Here is a 22,023-nt window from a genome sequence, read left to right on the forward strand (position 1 = left end):
TAAGCTTTAACAACCTGGAACCAGGCAGTGGTGGCTCACGCCTTTTAATCCCAACACTAGGGAGGCAGAAGCAGATGGTTGGATGCCAGCTTGGTCTACAGAGTGAGTTCCAGGTCAACCAGTGTTTCACAGAGAATCCTTGTCTCAAAAAAACAAAAAGCAAACAACCAAAAAACCTGATATGACACCTGTTCGGTTGGAAGCTCCGGCCCCTCTAAGAAAGCCGCGACTCCTTCCCCAAAGCAGTTCAAGACCGTGCCTACAGGGTATTTAAACTGCTTTCTAGAGGGCGGCCACATGATTTCTCCCGGTCTTAGCTCTGGGGGCGGAAAGGTCACCGGAAACGTAACTCCTAGTCTTTGAGATCTTAGCCGAAGTCTCACGCTGAGTCCCTGTAGTTCCTCACCTAGAACACTCTTAAAGGACAGGATGTGTGAGTTCGAGCGAACCAATGTAACGCAGGACGGCGCACTTCCGGGAGGCGTGTGAAGCGAGGAGTCGCGCGTTGTAAAACGTCACTTCCTCCCGGAACTCGCGTAAAGAAGTACACACATTACTGTCAGAGCTCGCACCGTTGCGCTACAGACATGGCCCTGCCACCTTTCTTCGCCCAGGGCCGTCAGGGACCGCCGCCCCCGCAGCCACCGCCTTCCGCTCCGTTCGGCTGTCCGCCCCCGCCGCTGCCCTCCCCGGCTTTCCCGCCGCCTCTTCCCCAGCGGCCCGGCCCCTTCCCGGGGTCATCCGCCCCCTTCCTCCAGCCTCCGCTGACACTGCAACCCCGCGCCCCGGCCGAGACCTCCCGCGGCGGCGGCAGCGGTTCCTTCTTCCCGGTACCCCCTCCGCCGCTGCCGCCACCGCCTCCGCAGTGCCGGCCCTTCCCGGGGCCCGACGCCGGCGAGCGTCCGCGGCCACCGCCTCCAGGCCCCGGGCCGCCCTGGAGCCCGCGCTGGGCCGAGGCGCCGCCGCCGCCCGACGTGCTCGGGGACGCAGTCCTGCAGCGCCTGCGCGACCGGCAGTGGCTGGAGGCGGTGTTCGGGAACCCTCGGCGGCCGGGCGGCCCCAGGCCACCGCGCACACCCGTCGGGCCCAGCCTGGGCGAGGTGCGCGCGCGATTGCGCGCCGCTTTTCGCCTGGTGCGGCGGCTCCGCAGCCTGGGGCAGTCCCTGCGAGAGGCCGAGGCCGACGGAGCGGCCTGGGCCTCGCTACACGCTCAGGCTGTGCCACTGCGAGCGGAGCTAGTCGAGCGGCTGCAGCCTCTGGCCCAGGCCGCCTATGTGGGCGAGGCGCAGCGGAGGCTTGAGAGGGTCCGGCGCCGCCGGTTGCGGCTTCGGGAGAGGGCCCGGGAACGCGAGGCTGAGCGGGAGGCGGAGGCCGCGCAGGCTACGGAACGGGAGCAGGAGATTGACCGCTGGAGGGTGAAGTGCGTGCAGGAAGTGGAGGAAAAGAAGCGGGTGAGAATTACTAGGCACTTGGGGCGGTGGTGACTGGAACCTGAATCTGCGTGCTGGTTAGCTTTATACTTATCCGTGAAAACTAGGCTTTCCCACCTCTTTGCTCTGTTTTTCGTTAACGATGTGTGGTGCACAAAACTCTATAACGTACACTATGAAGTCCTGTGAACACACGACAAGTTCACACTGGTGTAGTTCTGGGAGGACACCCCTGTGCCCTGATTCAAAGTTGGATCCGCTTACTGATGTTCAGTACTAACCGGTCTTCGTATTATGTTTTATACTGTCCTAAGCATGCAAATTTAGAGGACTCTCTTCGAGCCACACCTCGAGACCTTTATGGCCTAATTAGCTGGTGTTATTAATAATAGTTTTCCCCAGGGTTCATTTGTTTATTAGTTTGAAACTATGAATTGCTGTGTTTTGGATGGTATGAGTCTGTCTTGTCCAGGTGTTTCCAGGTGCCTGACCTCTTATTCAAATGGTTGAAATAAGAATTCGCACAGGATTGCAAAAATAGCAAGAAAACTTTATTCAAAAAACAAAGCAAATAGTAAGTACAGTTTAGAAAGGATGCACTGTTAAGATTGACAGCCCCATGGCCCACACTAAAGAAAATACTCAGTCTAGTTTTTTGGCACTTCCTTTTGTGGGATTAAGGAGGAGGACCTTGGTTACTTATGTGTCTAATGAAGATGGATTTCTGTTTTGATTGAGAGATTAGGCCCTGTAATCTTTTCTACTGTGTACATCCCTTTCTGTGATGCATTTGATCTTAATCAGAAGCACTTCCCATTGTGTATAGGCATAAGATGGTAAGTAGGTTACTCTCTCTAAAAGTTTCCATAGACAGGGGTTTACCTTTTACCTTACTGTGCATGCACCAAAAACCAGTTCAGGCTGGATGGGCCCTCCTAGTAGCATGTATTGGGAATATGTTTGAATAGAAACTGTCCGTGTTTGATGGTCACTGGGGAGAAGAACCCTATTCCATTGCTTAGTGAGGAGTAAATGTAAAGATGGAGATCTGAGGTTGCTGGAGAGGCAAAGCAGCTTGGCTGCTGAGTACATTATTGTAAGAGGAGAGTGTGTGTAACCCAAATACACTGCTGTCCCAGGTTCTACACTGTTTCTGTATTTGTCTTCCTCACCCCAGTTCAGCACTCGCATCTAAGGTAGACACTACACTAAAATCCTACATATGGCCCTGAGAAACTCATTACCCTAATTTTACACATTGAGACTTAAAGCAGTTAGCGTGGCAACAGTTCCGTAAGTTTGTACCAATAGTTTCAGACTTAAGCCTGGGTTATCTGATTTCAGAGCTTATCTAGCTTGTCTTCTTCTGTAGAGCCAGGAAGAAAAGAAATTGCCAAGTGTTGGTTGATGGCATCCTCGTTACCTTTGAATTCTGTTGCTGCTGTTGTTGTTACTCTTACTATTTTAGATTTATTTGTTTTATTTTATGTGAGTGTTTTGTTTGCATGTTTATATGTGGACCACATGTGTGCCTAGTGCCCATGGAAGTCCAAAGGGGACTTTGGATCCCCTGGAACTGGAGTTTATTTTTGAAATTGTAATTATATCATTTCCCTTTTTCCATCTCTTCCCTCCAGCCTTGCACCTCCCTTGTCCTCTTTCAAATTCATGGCCTCTTTTTCTTTACTTATTGTTACGTATATACATAAATACAACCTGATCCGTACATCTAATGCTGCTTGTATGTATATGATTTCAGGGCTAACCACTTCATATTGGATAATGACTTGAGCTGTTTGTCCCATTTTTCCTGCTCTGAGCGTTCCCCAGTTGCCTATAGTTGTTTGGGGTTAAGCATTTTGGAACTTTCCTCATTCCATGCTAGTGTGTCTATTGGTGTCATTGTTCAAGTCTTGTTTAGGGCAGTGCTTAATGGTCCTTCTGCCCTCTGTTCTCCACAATCAGCTAATATTTTTGTCTTAAGTTTTGTCTTGGTTAGGGTTTATTATTTTATTTTATTTTTGAGATGGGGTTTTTCTGTGTAATAATAATCCTAGCTGACCTAGAACTCACTTTGTAGACCAGGCTGTCCTCAAACTCACTGAGATCCGCCTGCCTTGCCTCCCAAGTGCTGGGATTAAAGGTGTGTGTCACCACCGCCTGGCTTAGGGTTTCTATTGTTGTGATGAAATGCATCACTAAAAGCGACTTGGTAAGGAAAGTGTTTATTTCACTTATACATCCACATCCCAGTTCATTATTAAAGGCAGTCAGGAAAGGAACTCAAACAGGACAGGAACCTGGAGGCAGGAGCTGATGTAACAGCCGTGGAGAAGTGTCGCTTCCTGGCTTACTCTCCAGGGCTTGATCAGCCTGCCCAAGGGTAGTACCACCTGCATTGGACACTCAATTGTGTGTCCCTCTTCCCAGAGGACTCTAGCTAGCTCATGTTCACATAAAATTAACCAGGACAATCTCCCTTTTCCCTGTGTCTGCTACTACCCTAGAGACCAGTATAGCATTGCTGGGAAGTATGTTGATAGCAAGTTTCAGCATTGTACCCGCAGGAACGTTAGCACTAGGGAAACAACATTTTAATCTGATGGAAGTGAGTCACTTCAGCAAACATTTAGTAATGTCCATTAGGTGTTGGGCCTAGTGTCTAATAGCAGGGACCGAGAGGAATAAAATTTTCTTTGATTGCTTAGAGTCTTGGAGGGGATCATGTCAGTACAGCATGGTATAAGTTTTTCAACTGAAGGTAGTATAAGGAGCCCATGGAAAGCTACCTAGTTCATTGGAGGAAGGTTCCCGAGATAATTTAATGACATCTGAGCTCTGAGCTGAGTCTCAAAAGCAGCGCCAAAGCCAAGTGAAACAACAGGTAAAGATAGTTGTAGTTTTCCAGGCAGAAGAGTGAAGTGCATGGTTTTTGACTGTAATGGTGGAATTGCAGGCACTTATTTGACAGATGGGAGAGAGAACTAGGCAGGCAGCTGAGGATATGGAAGACAAAAAAAATTCCTGGAAGATTTGCCTCCAATGTGTGAAAAATGACTGTGTAGAAGTGATCTTTGGGAGCAGAGAAGGACAAACAGTGTTACTCTGAGACGTTGTACAGTCCCAGGCTTTTCCAGTTCCATTTCTTGTCCTCCTTGGGAGCCTGATTATTCAGGTCTGTTAGTCTGCATTGGGGGGGGGGGGGTGAAGTAATTTTTTATTGGTATTTATTGAGCTCTACATTTTTCTCTGCTCCCCTCAATGCCTCTCCCCTCCCCCCTTCAGCCCTCCCCCAAGGTCCCCATGCTCCTAATTTACTCAGGAGATCTTGTCTTTTTCTACTTTCTACTTCTCATGTAAATTACATCTATGTAAGTCTCTCTTAGTGTCCTCATTGTTGTCTAAGTTCTCTGGGATTGTGATTTGTAGGCTGGTTTTCTTTGCTTTATGTTTAAAAACCACCTATGAGTGAGTACATGTGATAATTTTCTTTCTGGATCTGGGTTACCTCACTCAATATGTTTTCTAGCTCCATCCATTTTCCTCCAAAATTCAAGCTGTCGTTACTTTTTACTGCTGAGTAGTACTGCATTGTGTAAATGTACCAACCACATTTTTCTTATCCATTCTTCGATCGAGGGGCATTTAGGTTGTTTCCAGGTTCTGGCTATGACAAACAAAGCTGCTATGAACATAGTTGAGCACACGTCCTTGTGGCATGATTAAGCATCCTTTGGATATATACCCAAAAGTGGTATTACTGGGTCTTGAGGAAGGTTGTTTCCCAATCTTCTGAGAAATCACCACACTGACCTCCAAAGGGGCTGTACCAGCTTGCATTCCCACCAGCAATACAGAAGTGTTCCCTTTTCCCCACAACCTCTCCAGCATAAGTTGTCATCAGTGTTTTTGATCTTGGACATTGTTACAGGAGTAAGATAGAATCTCAGAGTTGTTTTGATTTGCATTTCTCTGATGACTAAGGATGTAGAACATTTCCTTAAGTGTCTTTCAGCCATTTTAGATTCTTCTGTTGAGAGTTCTCTGTTTAGGTCTGTACTCCATTTTTTTTTCTCTTAAGTTTGTATATTTTGGAGATCAGACCTTTGTCTGATGTGGGGTTAGTGTTTTCCCATTCTGTAGGCTGTCGTTTTGTCTTGTTGACTGTGTCCTTTGCTTTACAGAAGCTTTTCAGTTTCAGGAGGTCCTATTTTTTAATTGTTTCTCTCAGTGTCTGTGCTGCTGGGGTTATATTTAGGAAGTGGTCTCCTGTGCCAATGCGTTCCAGTGCACTTCCCACTTTCTCTTCTATAAGGTTCAGTGTGGCTGACTTTATGTTGAGATCTTTGATCCATTTGGACTTGAGTTTTGTGCATGGTGATAGATATGGGTCTATTTTCATTCTTCTACATGTTGATATCCAGTTATGCCAGCACCACTTGTTAAATATGCTTTTTTTTCATTTGATATTTTTTGCTTCTTTATCAAAAATCAGGTGTTGGAAGAAGTGTGGATTGATATCCGAGTCTTCTATTGGGTTCCATTGGTCTGTTCTTATGCCAATACCAGGCTGTTTTCAGTACTGTAGCTCTGTAGTAGAGTTTGAAGTCAGGGATTGTGATGCCTACAGATAATCTGCATTTTTTTTTTTTTTTTTTTTTTTTTTTTTTTTTTTTTTTGGTTTTTTGAGACAGGGTTTCTCTGTGGTTTTGAGCCTGTCCTGGAACTAGCTCTTGTAGACCAGGCTGGTCTCGAACTCACAAAGATCCGCCTGCCTCTGCCTCCCAAGTGCTGGGATTAAAGGCGTGCGCCACCACCGCCCGGCTGCATTTTTAATAGAACTAAAGCTTGACGAGGTAAAATAGAAGCAGGCACTCCTGGACCACACCTGGGAACACTGGGAAGAACTCAGTACAGGTATTGAAGCTGCTGAGGGAAGAGGTTCCCCTCTAAGAAGGTTATATGGAGTTGGGTGACTCATATCTATGATCAACCATTGGGAGGCTGAGGCAAGTGGAATGCTGCAGTTTGAAGCCAGTCTGGGCTGCAGAGTAAGACCATCTCTTAGAAATAAAACAAAATCCCAAAAAGGGGAGAGGGCTGTATGATCGACTAGGAGAGGTGGATCACGTCAATGGAAGACTGAGGTAAGAAGATAGGGAGTTCAGTCAGGACCTGCCTGGGTTCCACAGGGTCAGTCTCAAAGCAAACAAAGCAGCCATGGTTGTATCATTAACCAGGCAACAAAGTCCTTGACTGAATAGTGTAGCGTGCCAGGCCTGGGAAACAGAAATATAGACTCAGTGGGCTGTTGTGGATGGCCTGACCCTCTGAAAGTTTGCCTCCAGGAAGGTGTAGTATATTGTGAGGAGGTTCCTAATGCAGGTTCTTGTGGACTTTTTTCCCTTTCAGGAACAGGAACTCAAAGTGGCTGCTGATGGTGTCTTATCTGAAGTAAGGAAAAAACAATCGGACACTAAAAGAATGGTGGACATTCTGCGTGCTTTAGAGAGGTTGAGGAAACTGAGGAAAGAAGCTGCAGCGAGGAAAGGTCAGTACAGCTTTGCATTTTACTCCCTTTGCCTCTCTTCCTCCTCCTTTATCCCAGTACCTCCCCATCCTAAATATTGTACACATAATATCTTTGAGTGTGTTTTCCTTTTCTTACCTTTTCCTCATCTTTTGTTTCTTTTTTTGTAGCTAGAATCTCAGCTCAGCAGCTCATGCTGGCTTTGAACTTGTGAGAGTTGTCCTTAGCTTCTCTATTGTAGAGATCATAGGCCTGGGCCACCATGCTTGGCTTGCAAATATTTTTGGAGTAAGAACATTTGGTACTTAATTATTTTTACTCTCTAGAGTAAGTAGACTTGACAACAGTAGCTCAGAAATTTGGGATTGACTTTTCTTTAAACCTAATTTTAATGTGTATGTGTGGCTATCTGTGTATGGTGTGTGTGTAAATACCTGTGGATGAAAGAAGAGGGTGTTGATACCTTGGATTTGGAATTACAGATGGTTTTAAGCCATCATGTGTGTGCTGGGAACCAAATGGGTCTTCTGCAAGAGCAACAAGTGTTCTTAACTACTGAGCCATCTCTGTAACCCCGGACAAGGATGGTTTACCATCCTTGTCCGGGGTTACAGAGATGGCGTTTTTTAAAAAGGTTTATTATGTATTGTGTTCTGTCTGCATGTATGCCTGCAGGCCAGAAGAGGGCACCAGATCTCATTACAGATGATTGTGAGCCACCAACCATGTGGTTGTTGGGAATTGAACTCAGGACCTCTGGAAGAGCAGGCAGTGCTCTTAACCACTGAGTCATCTCTCCATCCCCCCCAAAGATGATGTTAATGATTTTTATACTGTAATTTCTCAGGCTGTAAATATCAAATTCCTATATTTTAGTATTATGTTGTATAAGAATAATTAATTAATTTGGTTGGGTGGTTGGCCATCCTGGAACTTACTTGATGGAGGTGGTTCTTGTATTTTATCTGTTGCTTTCATTGGTTAACTAATAAAGAAAACTGCCTTAGCCCATTTGATAGGCCAAACCTTAGGTGGGTGGAGTAAACAGAACAGAATGCTGGGAGAAAGAAGCCGAGTCAGGAGTCGCCATGATTCTCCCACTCCAGACAGACGCAGGTTAAGATCTTTCCTGGTAAGCCAGCTCATGGTGCTACACAAAATATTAAAAATGGGTTAGATCAATATGTAAGAGCTAGCCAATAAGAGGCTGGAACTAATGGGCCAGGCAATGATTAAAAGAATACAGTTTCCGTGTAATTATTTTGGGGCATAAGCTAGCAATGCGGGCGGCCAGGTGCTGGGGACGCAGCCCTGCCGCTCTTTATTACAACACTTACTTTGTACACCAGGCTGGCTTCACACTCAAAGAGATCCTCCTACCTCTGCCTCCTGAATGCAGGGATTAAAGGCGTCTACCACTGTGCCTAGTTTTATTTTGGATTTTTATATAATGTATCACTATGTAAGCCTTGACTGGCCTGGAGTTCATTATAGGTATAGGCTAATCTGACCTCACATTCGCAGGAATCCACCTAACTCTATCTCCCAGGTGTGGGATTAAAGTTATGTGCCATCACACCTGGCTGTTTTGTATTTTTGAGGCCCAGATTGGCCTCACACTTCCTATGTAGTAACCAAGGCAAGCCTTGAACTGCTTATACTTCTGCTTCCACCACATGAGTTCTGGAATTGTATGTGCCACCTACTGTGTCTGACTCTGAAATTTTGAAGCAGAAAGCTTCAGAAAATCTGATTTGAGAATCACCTCCACCAGCCTGGTCTACAAGAGCTAGCTCCAGGACAGGCTCCAAAGCTACAGAGACCAGAGACACCCTATCTCGAAAAATTAAAAAAAAAAAAAAAAAAAAAAAAAGAAAGAAAGAAAGAAAGAAAGAAAGAAAGAAAGAAAGAAAGAAAGAAAGAAAGAAAAGAAAAAAAAGGATGGTCTCTATATCTCTATAGGCTCACATATTTGAATGCTTGGGCCCTAGTTAGTGGCACTGTTTGGGAAGGATTGGGAGGTGTGTCTTTGTAGAAAGAGGGATATCTATTCTGGATGAGAGTTTATCAGCTAGGGGTTGGGGAGGTGACGCAGGGTGTATGCACCTGCATTTGTATCCCCCAGGACCCATGTAAAAGGCCAGATGTAGTCACATATGCCTGTAATCCCAGTGTGAGGCTGGGGGGTGTACTCAGGAGAATAGCTAGGATTGCTAGGTGCCAACCTAGCTCCAGGTTCAGTGAGAGACCCTGCTTCACGGGAACAAGACAAAGAATGATAGAACAGGATGCTGCTCTGGTGCATGGGGATGCACGTGCACACACATGTGCGCTTGCGCAAATATGTTTATGTACATACCACTCACCCCACAAAACACAAATGAGTTAGTTCATCATCATGTAGCATGAGTTGGAACAACCTCGAGATTATAATATGAGATGAATTCCAAAAAGACAGACTTCTAGAGGATGGCAAAGTAGAGAATTCAATAAAGAAATCAAAATAGGTCAGAGAGCTAGAAGGAAAAGGTGCCTCCTCCTGACAGTGGCAGGTGGTGCATCAGTTTTCTCAGCTGGTGCCCTGCTGTATTAGGAAGCGTGTGTAAAGCCCATGGCAAGTGCTGCAGAGGTGTTCCTTTTACCTGTCTTTTTACTGCCTAGCGATGCAGAGACAAAGGAACTTCCATTTGCTTCTCTTTGTACAGGGGTCTCTCCTCCTGCCTCAGCAGATGAGACTTTTGAGCATCATCTTCAGCGACTGAGAAAACTCATTAAAAAGCGCTCTGAACTGTATGAAGCTGAAGAGAGAGCCCTCCGAGTTATGCTAGAAGGAGAACAGGAGGAAGAGAGGAAAAGAGAATTAGAAAAGAAACAGAGAAAAGAGAAAGAGAAACTTTTACTTCAGAAACGAGAAATCGAGTCCAAGTTATTTGGAGATCCGGGTAAGTTTATCCTTACCAGTGGAGAGGGAGGAAAGATCTAAGTTGACAGTTCTTTTTATCATGAGAAACCTAATTTACTCCGAGAGGAAGTCCTGACTACAAGTTGAGATTCTCAGCTCTATGGTGAAAGTCAGGGCTACAGAGGAGATGAAGTTACCCTGTTGTCATAATCAGAGGCTCAGTCACCTGCCTTGAGAGTGCACTGTTAACAGCAAGCAAGGTGACATGTTGTACCTTTCTCTTTCAGATGAGTTCCCACTTGCTCACCTATTGCAGCCATTCCGCCAGTATTACCTCCAGGCTGAGCACTCCTTGCCTGCGCTCCTTCAGATAAGGTCAGAAGGGCAGCCTTGGGTAGCAGTAAACTCTTCATGAAATGCATTTACTGTTGAAGTCTGTTGCCGTGTCTTTTTTAAAAGTTTCTTTTGGGTGTGCAGTGTTGACAGATTTCAAGGGTACCACTTGTATCTTAAAAGTCTTCATTAATTCTTGGAAGTCAGTGTCTCCACTTGAACAGGTAAAGAAACTCGGCTGTGACTGCTCTGTCAACCAGGCTGTTCTTGAACTCAAAGATCTACTTGCCACCACCTCCTCAGTGCTGGGATTAAAGGCCTGCATCATCATAGCTGGCCTTGGTTTTTTGTTTTTTGTTTTTTTTTTTTTCTCTCTTACTGCTAAATCAACCCAGGAAGAGAAACCTTTATTCCTGAATAGTTGCCCATGAAGGCTAAGGCCCATGCTGACCCTGAGTGCCTGCAGCGTAAAGCTCAGTGCTGTCAACAGAACCAGCTACTCAGAAGCTGGGTAATTCTCAGCTGTCTAGTTGTGATGCCCTCATGCAGTCTTTTGAGAAGTCAATAGATAAAACAGTAAATGATTAGATGTCCCAGGCAGTATAAACTTGTTTTCTAGGCTAAAACATCTTAGGACCTAGGGGTCTCAGAGAATGCCTTGAAAATAACTGAAGCTCCTTCCAACACTACAGTAATTTCTGAATCGTGGGAAGGAATTTTTCTGGCATATCAAGTTATTTTTCAGGAAGAGTTAATTCCAGCTTTGTCTGATGCACAAGTTTTAGCCTTTAAACATAATGGGGTGTTCACTCAAGTTACTTTGAATATTGAGTCACAGAATACCAGACCTTGCTCCTGAAGGAGACAGCTGAGCCTCTTGTCTTGATTTTGGTTTTTTTGTTTGTTTGTTTTAATCTTATGTGATTTAATATTTTGCCTGATTGTATGTCTGTGTGCCATATTTGCACCTGCTGCCCATGGAAGGCAAGAGAAGGCATCAGAGTCTATGGAACTGGACAGCTACAGATAGTTGTGAGCTACCATATGATGCTGGATCCTCTCTAAGAGCAGCCAGTGTTCTTAACTGCTGGACCATCTCTCCAGCCTCTGCCTTACTTTTTAATTAGCTGATCACCATCAGTTTTGTGGTTCTGTTTGAAGACACCTGATTTAATATATGCTGTTGAGTACAAGCATTGCATCAGGGCCAACTGTGCTGTAATCTGAGTCCAACAAAACTTGTCTAGATCGCACTATCTTCTCCAAGGTGATTCACAACTCTTAGACTAAGCCACAGCAGCACTTCACCAGGACACTTGGGTGCCATTTTAAACAATAAGGTCACCAGTAAGAAGCATAAAATTGAACATCATGGCACAGAGCAGACCACAGCAAGGATGCTAATTTACTATAAGAGCTGGAAAGAAGAAAGAGAGATGACATATTTTTTTCTCTCTCTACATTTGTGGTTCATGAAAATGCCATATGGGATGATTTAAATTTGCTAATATAGCCAAGTGTGGTAGCTCATGCCTGTAGCCTTAACACTTGGGAGGTGGAGACAGGAGGATAAAGACTTCAAGGTCAGCCTCAGCCCTGTCTCAGAGAGAGTATGCAAATAATGAGTTAACTGTACATTCATTGTTTGGCTGTCTACACAGTTAAAACTTAAGGTTTTCCTTAAATGTGTACATTAGTGTGACCCTTGGCATACTTCCTGGAAACCAAGTTCTGTAGCAGGTTAGTGTATCTGCCATTTGAAAATAGTATCCTAGATATAAAATATAGTTTCTGAATATCTTGCTTGGGGAAAACCAGAAATAAACATTGTTTTGTAATGTTCTCATTAAGGCATGATTGGGATCAGTACCTGGTGCCGTCTGATCATCCCAAAGGCAACTCTATTCCCCAAGGATGGGTTCTTCCCCCGGTCCCCAGCAACGACATCTGGGCAACGGCCGTTAAGCTGCATTAAGACGCTCCAGGAGTGTGATCCAGCAGGCAAGCACTGCAGCTCTAGATATTAGTGATGCTGTCATCTCACGCTGTAGTTTTCTGCACAACTTAAACTCCATGCGCCATTGTCTTAGCTGGAAGTCCTGCTTCTTTCTGGTCTCTGCCCTGGCCAGAGGTGCCTTTTGAAACAGATTAATAAGGTTCTTCGGGAAAGGGCCTAGATGAACTGAGGTTGTTAGCATGGACAGGGGCCTTGGCTCACTCAATGTGCCTCTGTTTTGAGGGGCTTGGTGAAATGTGGCCTGCTCATTTTCTCTAGATTTGTTGTATATTGGTGGATAAGTACAGTCATCACACTTGGTTACTCCTTATCTTCCTGTACCAATTGTCCTCCAGCTCCCAGGAGTACAGGTCAAAGTTTGACCTAAGTTCCGTTAATCCCAGTTTTGGTGCAGTTGGGAGGCTGCCACTGAAGATAACAATGGCTTTAGACTGGGCTGCCAGGAATGCTGACAGCTTAGAACTGTTGTCCTGTGGAGAGCTTAGAAAGCCAGACCAGACCAGTGCCAGACAAGGTTGGCTCCTGCTCTGACAGACATTGCCTGTGTCCTCATGAAAGCATTAGTCTGGAGTTCCAAGAGATCCAGCTATGTGGGGTCTTCAGGAATAGAAATGCGTGTCCCTATGGGACTTTAAATCTCAATCACATGGTAGGGGCTTGGGTAGCTCTGGGATTCCCCCCACCCCCCTTAGCTCAAGCTTCTAAAAATATCCATGTAGTAAAAGTTTGGAAAAGAGCAAGTACGAATGGTAAATTTTATTTTTTATATTCATTAATAAGGGCTATTGTTATTGGACATGATCAGTCATGACATGTTACAGTTTTTGTTTTGCTTTGTTCTGGGTTTTGTTATTTAATTTTCTAAAAGCTAAATAAATATCATTTTCACTTTTTCGTTTGAGCCTTTGCCCCTGATTTATTATCTCAAATCATTTAACACATTTCATCTTCACATTGCTAAAGCATTTCACTCCAAAATTCAAATTTAATAAACAGATGTGTACTCCAGAAAAAATGATTTTAAACACAAAACTTTGTCTGCAAAACATGACTGGATAGCAAGAAAGATCACCATCAATTTTGGAAATGATGTGGTCTTGGGAGCCCTTTGTCCCTTTTGTAATTTAATACACATTGCTCAGTTGTGCATTCGCCTGTACACCTAGAGAATAGAGCTGTTGGGCCTGGAGAGATGGCTCAGTGGTTAAGAGCACTGACTGCTCTTTAGAAGACCCAGGTTCAATTCCCAGCACCCATATGGCAGCTTACAACTGTCTATAACTCCAGGATCCAGCACCCTCACACAGATATACATACAGGCTAAAAAACGAATAAAATAATAAAAAGAGAGAGAACAGAGCTGTTTTAGACTGGACAGGGGCTATTTTTCCCAGCGAGTGTGAGCTCATGCGTTCAAAGGTCTGCACAATTAGCCTCTCTGGACTGCACGGGCCTGTGCACCTCGTCATTCGAACTCTTCACTTCCTGCTTTGAGATGAGCTGCCTGCAGGAAGAGCAGCAATGAAAGATGGATTGTATGAGTTGTGACAGGACGTCCTTATCACCATGGATACCAGCATTGATGGGCAGGGATTAGAGAGATTCAGCAACTGAACCAGAAAAGGAGGCGTTGAACTCTGGGTGGAGAAAAGCTACTCCTGATCTATATTCAGTGCCAGCAAGGCTCTTATAAAGAGCATTTTTGTTCAGTTTTTGTTTGCTAAGTTTTCTGGTACATTGCCTGCCTATGAGTTGTAGCAGCAGCAGCCACTGTTTCTGTCCAGGCTTAGGTGCAGGTGAGTGCTGTACCCGTGACTACACCCCCAACCCTTGGTCATCCCTTAGTTTTTCTTTTTTTCTTTTTTTTTTTTTTTTTTTTTTTTTTTTTGGTTTTTTGAGACAGGGTTTCTCTGTGGCTTTGGAGCCTGTCCTGGAACTAGCTCTTGTAGACCAGGCTGGTCTCGAACTCACAGAGATCCGCCTGTCTCTGCCTCCCGAGTGCTGGGAATCCCTTAGTTTTTCAATCAACAGTATTGGATCTATAGTTCTGTCAAGCCTCCAGCCCTTGATGAATTAATAAAGGATTTTTCACTTTTACCTAAATTTTACCTCACTTCTCCATATATTAAAAATCAATGTTTAATAAAAAGAAATAAAATTTATAATAATAATTTTTAAAAGTTAATTGTTGATTTGTAAGCAGAGTTTTCCTGTGCCAGCAGCTGCTCCCAAATAATCACTTAGAATCTTAATATTGCAAATGGCTTGGCTGGTAACCAGGCTTGTTACGAGCTATGTCTTACATTTTAAATTAACCCATATTTCTTCTTATCTACCCTCTACCATGTGGCTCATGGCTTATTACCTCATTTTCTACACATCCTGCTTCCTCTCTGCTGACATATCCTCTGACTCCACCTTTTATGCCAGCATCCTTAGTTTGGTCGCCCTGCCTATACTTCCTGCCTGGCTACTGGCCAGTCACTTTTTATTAAACCAGTTTGAGTGACATCTTTATGGTGTACAGAAGGATTATTCCATAGCATTGATTTGTCGTATTCTTTCTTAAAGATATTTCTTTTATGTGTATGATTATGTCTGCGTGTATGTCTTTGCACTACATGCACTCCTGGTCTCAGAGACCAGAAGAGTCTGATCCTCTGGGGTTGGCGTCACAGATGGTTCTGAGGCACTATATGGGTGCTGGGAATCAAACCCTGGTCCTCTGGAAGAGCACCTGGTACTTTTAACCACTTAGCCATTTTTCCAGCCCAAGATTAATTATATTTTATATGAAAAAATTCATACCCCAAAACCAGGAATTGTGAGAGACTAACACAAGCTTTTAAGGAATTAGATAAACAAGCCATTAAAGACTCGTTATATGTTAAATGCTAAGCATTTGGCTGGAGTACCTGAGTTTGTGCTGTCTGAGAATTTGCTGCAACAAGCCAGCCAGTTTAATCACTCTGAAACCCTGTATGTTTCTTTGTCCATGTGACTTTTTAAAAAGCTTAGCTGGGATTACACCATCTGTTGTACTGTTTGTGTCTTCATATTTTGTCCACAGAGAAGCTCTTCTGGGAATTACAAGGTAAGTACAAATTATGTCTTTTTCCACTTAGCTTCTTGTGTTAATGTTTTAAAAGGCTTCTGTCAGCTGATGAATGTTTCTGCTTTACCTTGTGAGTTGTGAATGAGCTGTGTACTCTTGTATCTAACCACACAGTAGTTCCGGATTGTCACACCTGGCTGCCGCTGAAGATAGTTTCCAAAGCAGATTCCATTTGCCTTTGGAATAAACTTGTTTTCTCATAATCTCTGAAGTAACAATTGAGGTGTTTGAGGCAGGTGGTGTTATACTTGTATAACTGCACATCTGTAGGAAGTTTCAGCTTTATTAATTCATGTGAGGATCAGGAAGCTAGAATTTGAGCTGTGTCCTTTGGGAGCTAGCTTTTTGTTTTCCATTTTCCGTAACTGTAATTTAAGTGTTAAGAACATAAAAAGGAGTGAACAGGATTCCTGCCTTCCTGGTATTGAAAGAAGTAAAGACTTTGTGAAAGGTTTCTCTCTCTTACCCATCTAGACTCACCTTCACTGACCCAGACTTCATGGATTGTTCCTCATTATCCTGTCTCCCTCTTACCCATCTAGACTAGTCTTCACTGACCCAGACTTCATGAGTTGTTCTTCATTATCCTGTCTCCATCTTGCCCATCTAGACTAGTCTTCACTGACCCAGACTTCATGGGTTGTTCTTCATTATCCTGTCTCTCTCTTACCCATCTAGACTAGTCTTCACTGACCCAGACTTCATGGGTTGTTCTTCATTGTCCTGTGATGGTGCTACTGATCCATCTGTGTTTTTATTGCCCAGATATTTCATACAAAATGCTCATAGATGCTAAGAAATGAATTATAAACTCTCCCCCCCCCCGAGAACACAGGTTAAAAGGAAGATGGCCAATAATACAACAGTCAAAACCTGTTTTGAGTACTTTGAAGGTTTTATGAGATCACAAAGTAGGAGTTGACTTCAGACATAACACATTTAAGATTATATAAACAATGTCATATGGTAAGAATAAGTTACTATTCCACCTACATGTGTGTCCTAGTTCACAGTATAGCTATGGGTCGGAGTAAAGGGGTGCAGGGAGCTGGGAATGTAGTTTGGTTGGCACAGTGCTTGACTAGCATGCAGGAAGCCCTGACTTCAGTCCACAGCACCCATTATAACCAGATCCCACACTTAGAAGATGAAGGCAGGGAATCAGAAATTGAAGGCCATCCTCGGCTGTCGGAGAAGGCTGCTTTGAGCAGGAGATGTTTCAGCTCTGGGGAAAACTTAGTTGTTGAGAAAACAGAAAAACAGGCAGAATGAAGAGTGGCTGTGAGAGGCGCTGTGGATCAAGGGACTATGCATGGCAAATGAAGACAACTCCGGCTGGAGGTACTAGGTAAGAATCGGTCTGGTACCGGGTGTGGTGGCGCACACCTTTGATCCCAGCACTCTGGAGGCAGAGGCAGGCGGATCTCTGTGAATTCCAGGACAGCTATGATTACACAGAAAATCCCCGTAACAACAACAACAACACACACACCATCTGTCTAGCTATTGCAAGCCTTGAGAATTTTAATTTTTTGGAAAGAACCTGAGAACTATGGAAAGAGGAAGAATGTCGCTTAATGTTTTTTAAAAAATATTTATTTATGTATACAATATTCTGTCTGTGTATATGCCTGTAGGCCAGAAGAGGGCACCAGACTCCATTACAAATGGTTGTGAGCCACCATGTGGTTGCTGGGAATAGAACTCAGGACCTTTGGAAGAACAGGCAATGCTCTTAACCTCTGAGCCATCTCTCTAGCCCCCCCCTTTTTTTAATATTTATTTATTTATTATGTAAACAATATTCTGTCTGTGTATATACCTGCAGGCCAGAAGAGGGCACCAGACCTCATCACTGATGGTTGTGAGCCACCATGTGGTTGCTGGGAATTGAACTCAGGACCTTTGGAAGAGCAGGCAATGCTCTTAACTGCTGAGCCATCTCTCCAGCCCCCTGTTGCTTAATTTTGTAGTTTAAAATGATCACACTTCTGTGTGTGGAACAAAATTACAATAATAGCACACGAGAAGATAAATGAAGTGAGGAACACCAGCTTGGGTTCCCACGTTCGCCCTGGAGGTGACAGGCGGACTTAGGAAGAACCTTGGCAGAAGATTTGAGATGGAAGGTGGTAAAGGTCTGAGTGAGTGTTAGTGCTCTGGATCAGCTCATCATACCTTGAGACAAAGACCTCTGGGGAGGAAAATCTACCTTGAATGCTGTTGCAGACTGCACATAGCATTTACTCACTTGTGACCCCTCGCTCCATCCTGGCTTCCGTATCTGCTGTCTGTCTCATGCTGTAACTTCCTGGATGCCTGCTCTTTGATTCTTCTTCTGCTCACAATCCATCCTCCTATCCTCTGATACCCATGGTAAACCCCTCCAAAGCCCCACAAGAGCCGGGCTGCCCCTTCCCAGTGCATTTTAAAGTGTTCAAACTTGAAAATTTAAACTTTAACTAATTTCCTCTGTGGCCTTTGCTATTCTTCAGAAAGAGACCCTCAGAATCTCCAAACTAGAAGCTGGATCAGGGTTGTAGAGAAAACAGTTATTAGGGATGCAGCTGTCAGGTGGAGGATTGGGAAAGGGATTGTTATGTCTGTATTTCAAGTGGACGAGAATTTACACTGGAACCTCACTAGAACCTGGTCTTTTCCTTCTCTATAATTCAAAATTCAAGGGTAGCTGATACTGAAAGAAGTCTGAGGATGGTAAAACCTGCTGAGCTTTCCTGAACTTCCTGGAACATCCCTAGACCTCACAAGTGCCCAGTAAAAATAAGCCAGCAGGGCAGATTTTACCCCAAGACTTGCCTGATCTTGCCCATAGAGAGGCATAATGAGCCATCCACTGACGTGCAGTGACGTGGATTCGGGCGGAAAGACACTGATGAGAACACACAGACTGGAGAGGAGATGTGGGAACTAAGGGCTTTGGCCGCCTGCCCTTGCTTGACCTGCCTGCTCCCAGATTACCCACTCAGCCTCTCTACATGAGGCTGTCCTGTTGGGAACAGGATGGCCACATAGTGACCCCAAGCAGCAGGGCTATATTGTCATCCTGTCAGTGCTGACAGGTTGTGTGGGGCCAAAGGTGAGCCCTAGTCCAGGCTCCTGAGTGTTATCACACTGTCAGGCTATGATCAGGAATTTAGTTTATAGGTAGTTGGGAGCTTGAACTCTGTGTGAAAGAATTGAGGTTTTTTGTTGTTGTTGTTTTGGTTTGGTTTTTTACGGCAGTGAACTCGATATTAAACCCTGTATAAAGACAAGAGAAATGAAGATGCATTTTGAATTCTCGAATTTCAGCCTTGGTAGATACTGTGGACCAGTTCTGATTAATGACCTTACCATAGTGCTTGAAAATTACAAATGTTCATATCTTCAACAGCTTGTCATAGCCAGGCTTTTTAATTCAAGACATTCATGGTTGGGTGTGTGTTAGGTCACTGTTTTACTTTATATACCCTATGACTAAAGAGGTTAAATGATACATCCTATATCTATTGACCACTTGTATATCCTAATGAGAATTTAAAACTTCCTATTGTGCCGGGCATAGTGGCGCACACCTTTAATCCCAGCACTTGGTAGACAGAGGCAGGCAGATCTTTGTGAGTTCAAGGGCAGGCTGGTCTACAGTGAGTTCCAGGATAGTCAAAAAATTACGTAGAGAAACTCTGTGTCGGAAAAACCTAGAAAAAAAACTTTCTATTGTTTGTAGAATTTCATTGTGTAGGCTGAATATGAGTCCTTTGTCAGGAGATATTTTGCAAATTTCCCATTCCGTGGTTGTCTTTAAACTCTGGTGACTAAGACTTCTAGCCTTAATCTGGCTTATCGGTGTTTCCTTCTTGGTTAGCCTTTGTCTTTGTGTTCTGGTGGTACTGGGAACTTGCATGGCTTTCTGCCTGCTGTGAAGCGCTCTACCACTGAGCTTCGTAGCCCAGCCCTCTTCTCACTACCATGTTAAAACAGAGCCTCACTAACTTGCCCTGGCTAGACCTAAACTCATTCTGTAATCCAGGTTGGCATTGAACTTGCAATCCTCCTGCCTCAGTCTTCTAAGTAGCTGTGATTATAGACTTGTGCGACCAAGACTGACTGTGTAACATTAGTGCTTTGTAAACTTCTCTAAGACACCTTCATTTTGGGTATCCCAGAACAAGGCATTGCTACGAGCTGGGACAACATGGAGATGACCTAGCACCATACCTTCCACAATGAGGTGTGTGTGGTCCCCAAGGAGCACCCCATCTGCTCTCTGAGGCTCCCCTGAACTCTAAGAGCAAAAGATGAAAAGATGACCCGGCCGTGTGGTGGTGGTGCACAACTTTAATCCCAGCAGTCAGGAGACAGAGGCAGGCGGATCTCTGTGAGTTGGAGGCCAGCCTGCTCTACAGATTGAATTCCAGGACAGGCTCCAAAGCTACAGAGAAACCCTGTCTCAAAAGAAAAAAAAAATGCTTCTGGGTACACCTTTTCTTGACAGAACCTAACTATTGCAGGAAAACAAACATCAGACAACATTGGCATCACCTTGTTTTGTTTTGGTGCCTTTGAGTCAAGATTTAAAAACTGGAAGAGTGAAGACAACTGCAGTTGGTTGGAGCAAACGGCCTCAAAGTTGTACCGTGGAACTGAGGAGTAAGATTTTTTTTATTGTTTTTTTTTTTTGTCATTGTTTTTGTTTTTTGTTTTTGTTTTTCAAAGCAGGGTTTCTTAGTAGCTATGAAGATAGTTCTAGAACTCACTATGTAGACCAGGCTGGCCTTGAAATCACAGATATCCACCTCTTCTGCCTCTGGGATTAAAGGCGTGCACCACCACTGCCCATCTGTGGCTGAGGATTGATTGTATGTTGCTTTTTTGTTTAATAAACATTCCAATAAACTACATGGTTAAGAAAGTTATTCATCCCCCAAAACCGACCAAGTCTGTGTCCCAGGTTCGCACATGGGAGGTGACAGCATTGCTTTTGTGTAGATTATATGTATTACTGATTTTTAAAAATCTTCTGCTATGGTGGTTTGAAAGAAAATGGCCCCCATAGAGAGTGGCACTATCAATAGGTGTGGCTTTGTTGGAGGAAGTGTGTCAGTGAGGTGGTGGGCTTTGGGGTCTCCTATGTTCAAGCCACTCTCAGTGTGGCACATAATTGCTTCTGTTGCCTGTGGGTCAAGATGTAGAACTCTCAGCTCCCAGCACCATGTCTACACTGCCATGTTCCTCTCCAAGATGATAATGGATGGACCAAACCACTGAAACTGTAAACCAACCCCAATTAAATGTTTCCCTTTATAAGAGTTGCCGTGGTCATGGTGTCTCTTCACAGCAATAGAAACCCTAAGACATCTGCCTTAATACCTTTTTACTTTTGTTTTTAATTTTGAGTAGCCAGTCATAATGCCCTCCTTTTTTGTCCCCCCAACTTGAGATTATAAACTTTTGGTCTCCCTGGGAGTGGGTGGAGATGTTGATGCATCCAGAGGCTCACCTACACACTGACTTGAGACCAGTTTAATAATAAAAGTGAACACCCTACAAACAAATAGAAAAGAAGTGTTTGTTTTGGGTAGAGAGATGACTGACTAACCTGTTATGAATACTTCCTGCTCTTTCAAAGGACCTGGGTTTAGTTCTCAGCACCCACATGGTGGCTCACAATTGTAACTCCAGTTCCAGGGCATCTGATGCCGACTTCTAATCTTGAAAAGCACTAGACGACACACATATACATAACACACAGGCAGGTAAAACACTCATAAGTATGCTTTTTTAAATTAAAAAATATTTATTTTCACATGGTGACAGCCTTATCTTTAACATATATATGATATATATATATATATGGAAATATATATTTGTTTTTTTGTTTGGGTTTTGTTTTGTGGGGTGTTTTTTGTTGTTTGTTTTGTTTTGTTTTTTTTCTGAGACAGTTTCTTTGTGTAGCCAAGAGTGGCCTGGAACTGGCCACATAGACCATGCTGGCCTTGAACTCACAGATACTCGCTTGCCTCTGCCTGCCCCACTGTGCTGAGATTAAAGGTGTGTGCCAGAGCTCTGTTGTTTTACTTTGCCATTTGCGTCTGGAATTGCAGGATTGAAATTAGTGTATGGTGTGACGTAGAGGTCATTTTTCTCCAGTTTTGAAGGTCATTTACATTAAGAACGTGTGCTACCTCTGCTCTTCACCTTCAGACCCAAGACTATTTCGTTTTGCCCTCAAGGTGGATGTCAGGTTGCCGAACATTTACTAAGAGGTCTTTTCCACTGTTCTGCAGAGCACACATTTATCACCACCAGGGTTCTGTGTGGTGTGGCGTCTCTGGATTGTCTTCGTCCTTTGGGCCTTTTGAAGGACCTTGTGTCACTACCGCACTTTTTTTCCTGTTTGTTGGTTGTTGGCTGGGCAGTTTTATTGTTGCTTGTTTGTTTTCTTTAGTTTTGGGGAAAGGGTTTCACTCTGTAGCCCTAACTGTCTTAAACCTCAATATGTAAACCAGACTGACCTTCGACACACAGAGATTCTCCCCAAGTGCTAGATTAAAGTATGATGTCTGGTAGTCTGTCCGTCTCTCTGTGTCTGTGAGTCTGTCTCACTTTCTCGTGTCTCCCCTCTTTCCCCTCCTTTTTTTTTTTTTTTTGTTGTTGTTGTTTGTTTTTAAGATTGCACTGGGGCCACCAGTCAGT

At 44.1% G+C, this 22,023-nt stretch overlaps 1 protein-coding gene across 1 annotated transcript; it reads left to right on the plus strand.

Moving 5' to 3' along the window:
- The first annotated feature begins 540 nt into the window (after positions 1 to 540).
- Positions 541 to 13,107, plus strand: Pdcd7 (programmed cell death 7). Its single transcript, XM_057769055.1, has 5 exons — positions 541 to 1,451; positions 6,843 to 6,981; positions 9,666 to 9,902; positions 10,150 to 10,237; positions 12,047 to 13,107. The coding sequence occupies exons 1-5, from the start codon at positions 588 to 590 to the stop codon at positions 12,168 to 12,170; spliced, it is 1,452 nt and encodes a 483-aa protein (XP_057625038.1). The 5' UTR covers positions 541 to 587; the 3' UTR covers positions 12,171 to 13,107.
- Positions 13,108 to 22,023: the final 8,916 nt, after the last annotated feature.

The sequence above is a fragment of the Chionomys nivalis genome, chromosome 4, assembly GCF_950005125.1.
Source record: "Chionomys nivalis chromosome 4, mChiNiv1.1, whole genome shotgun sequence".
In the NCBI taxonomy this organism is placed as follows: Eukaryota; Metazoa; Chordata; class Mammalia; order Rodentia; family Cricetidae; genus Chionomys; species Chionomys nivalis.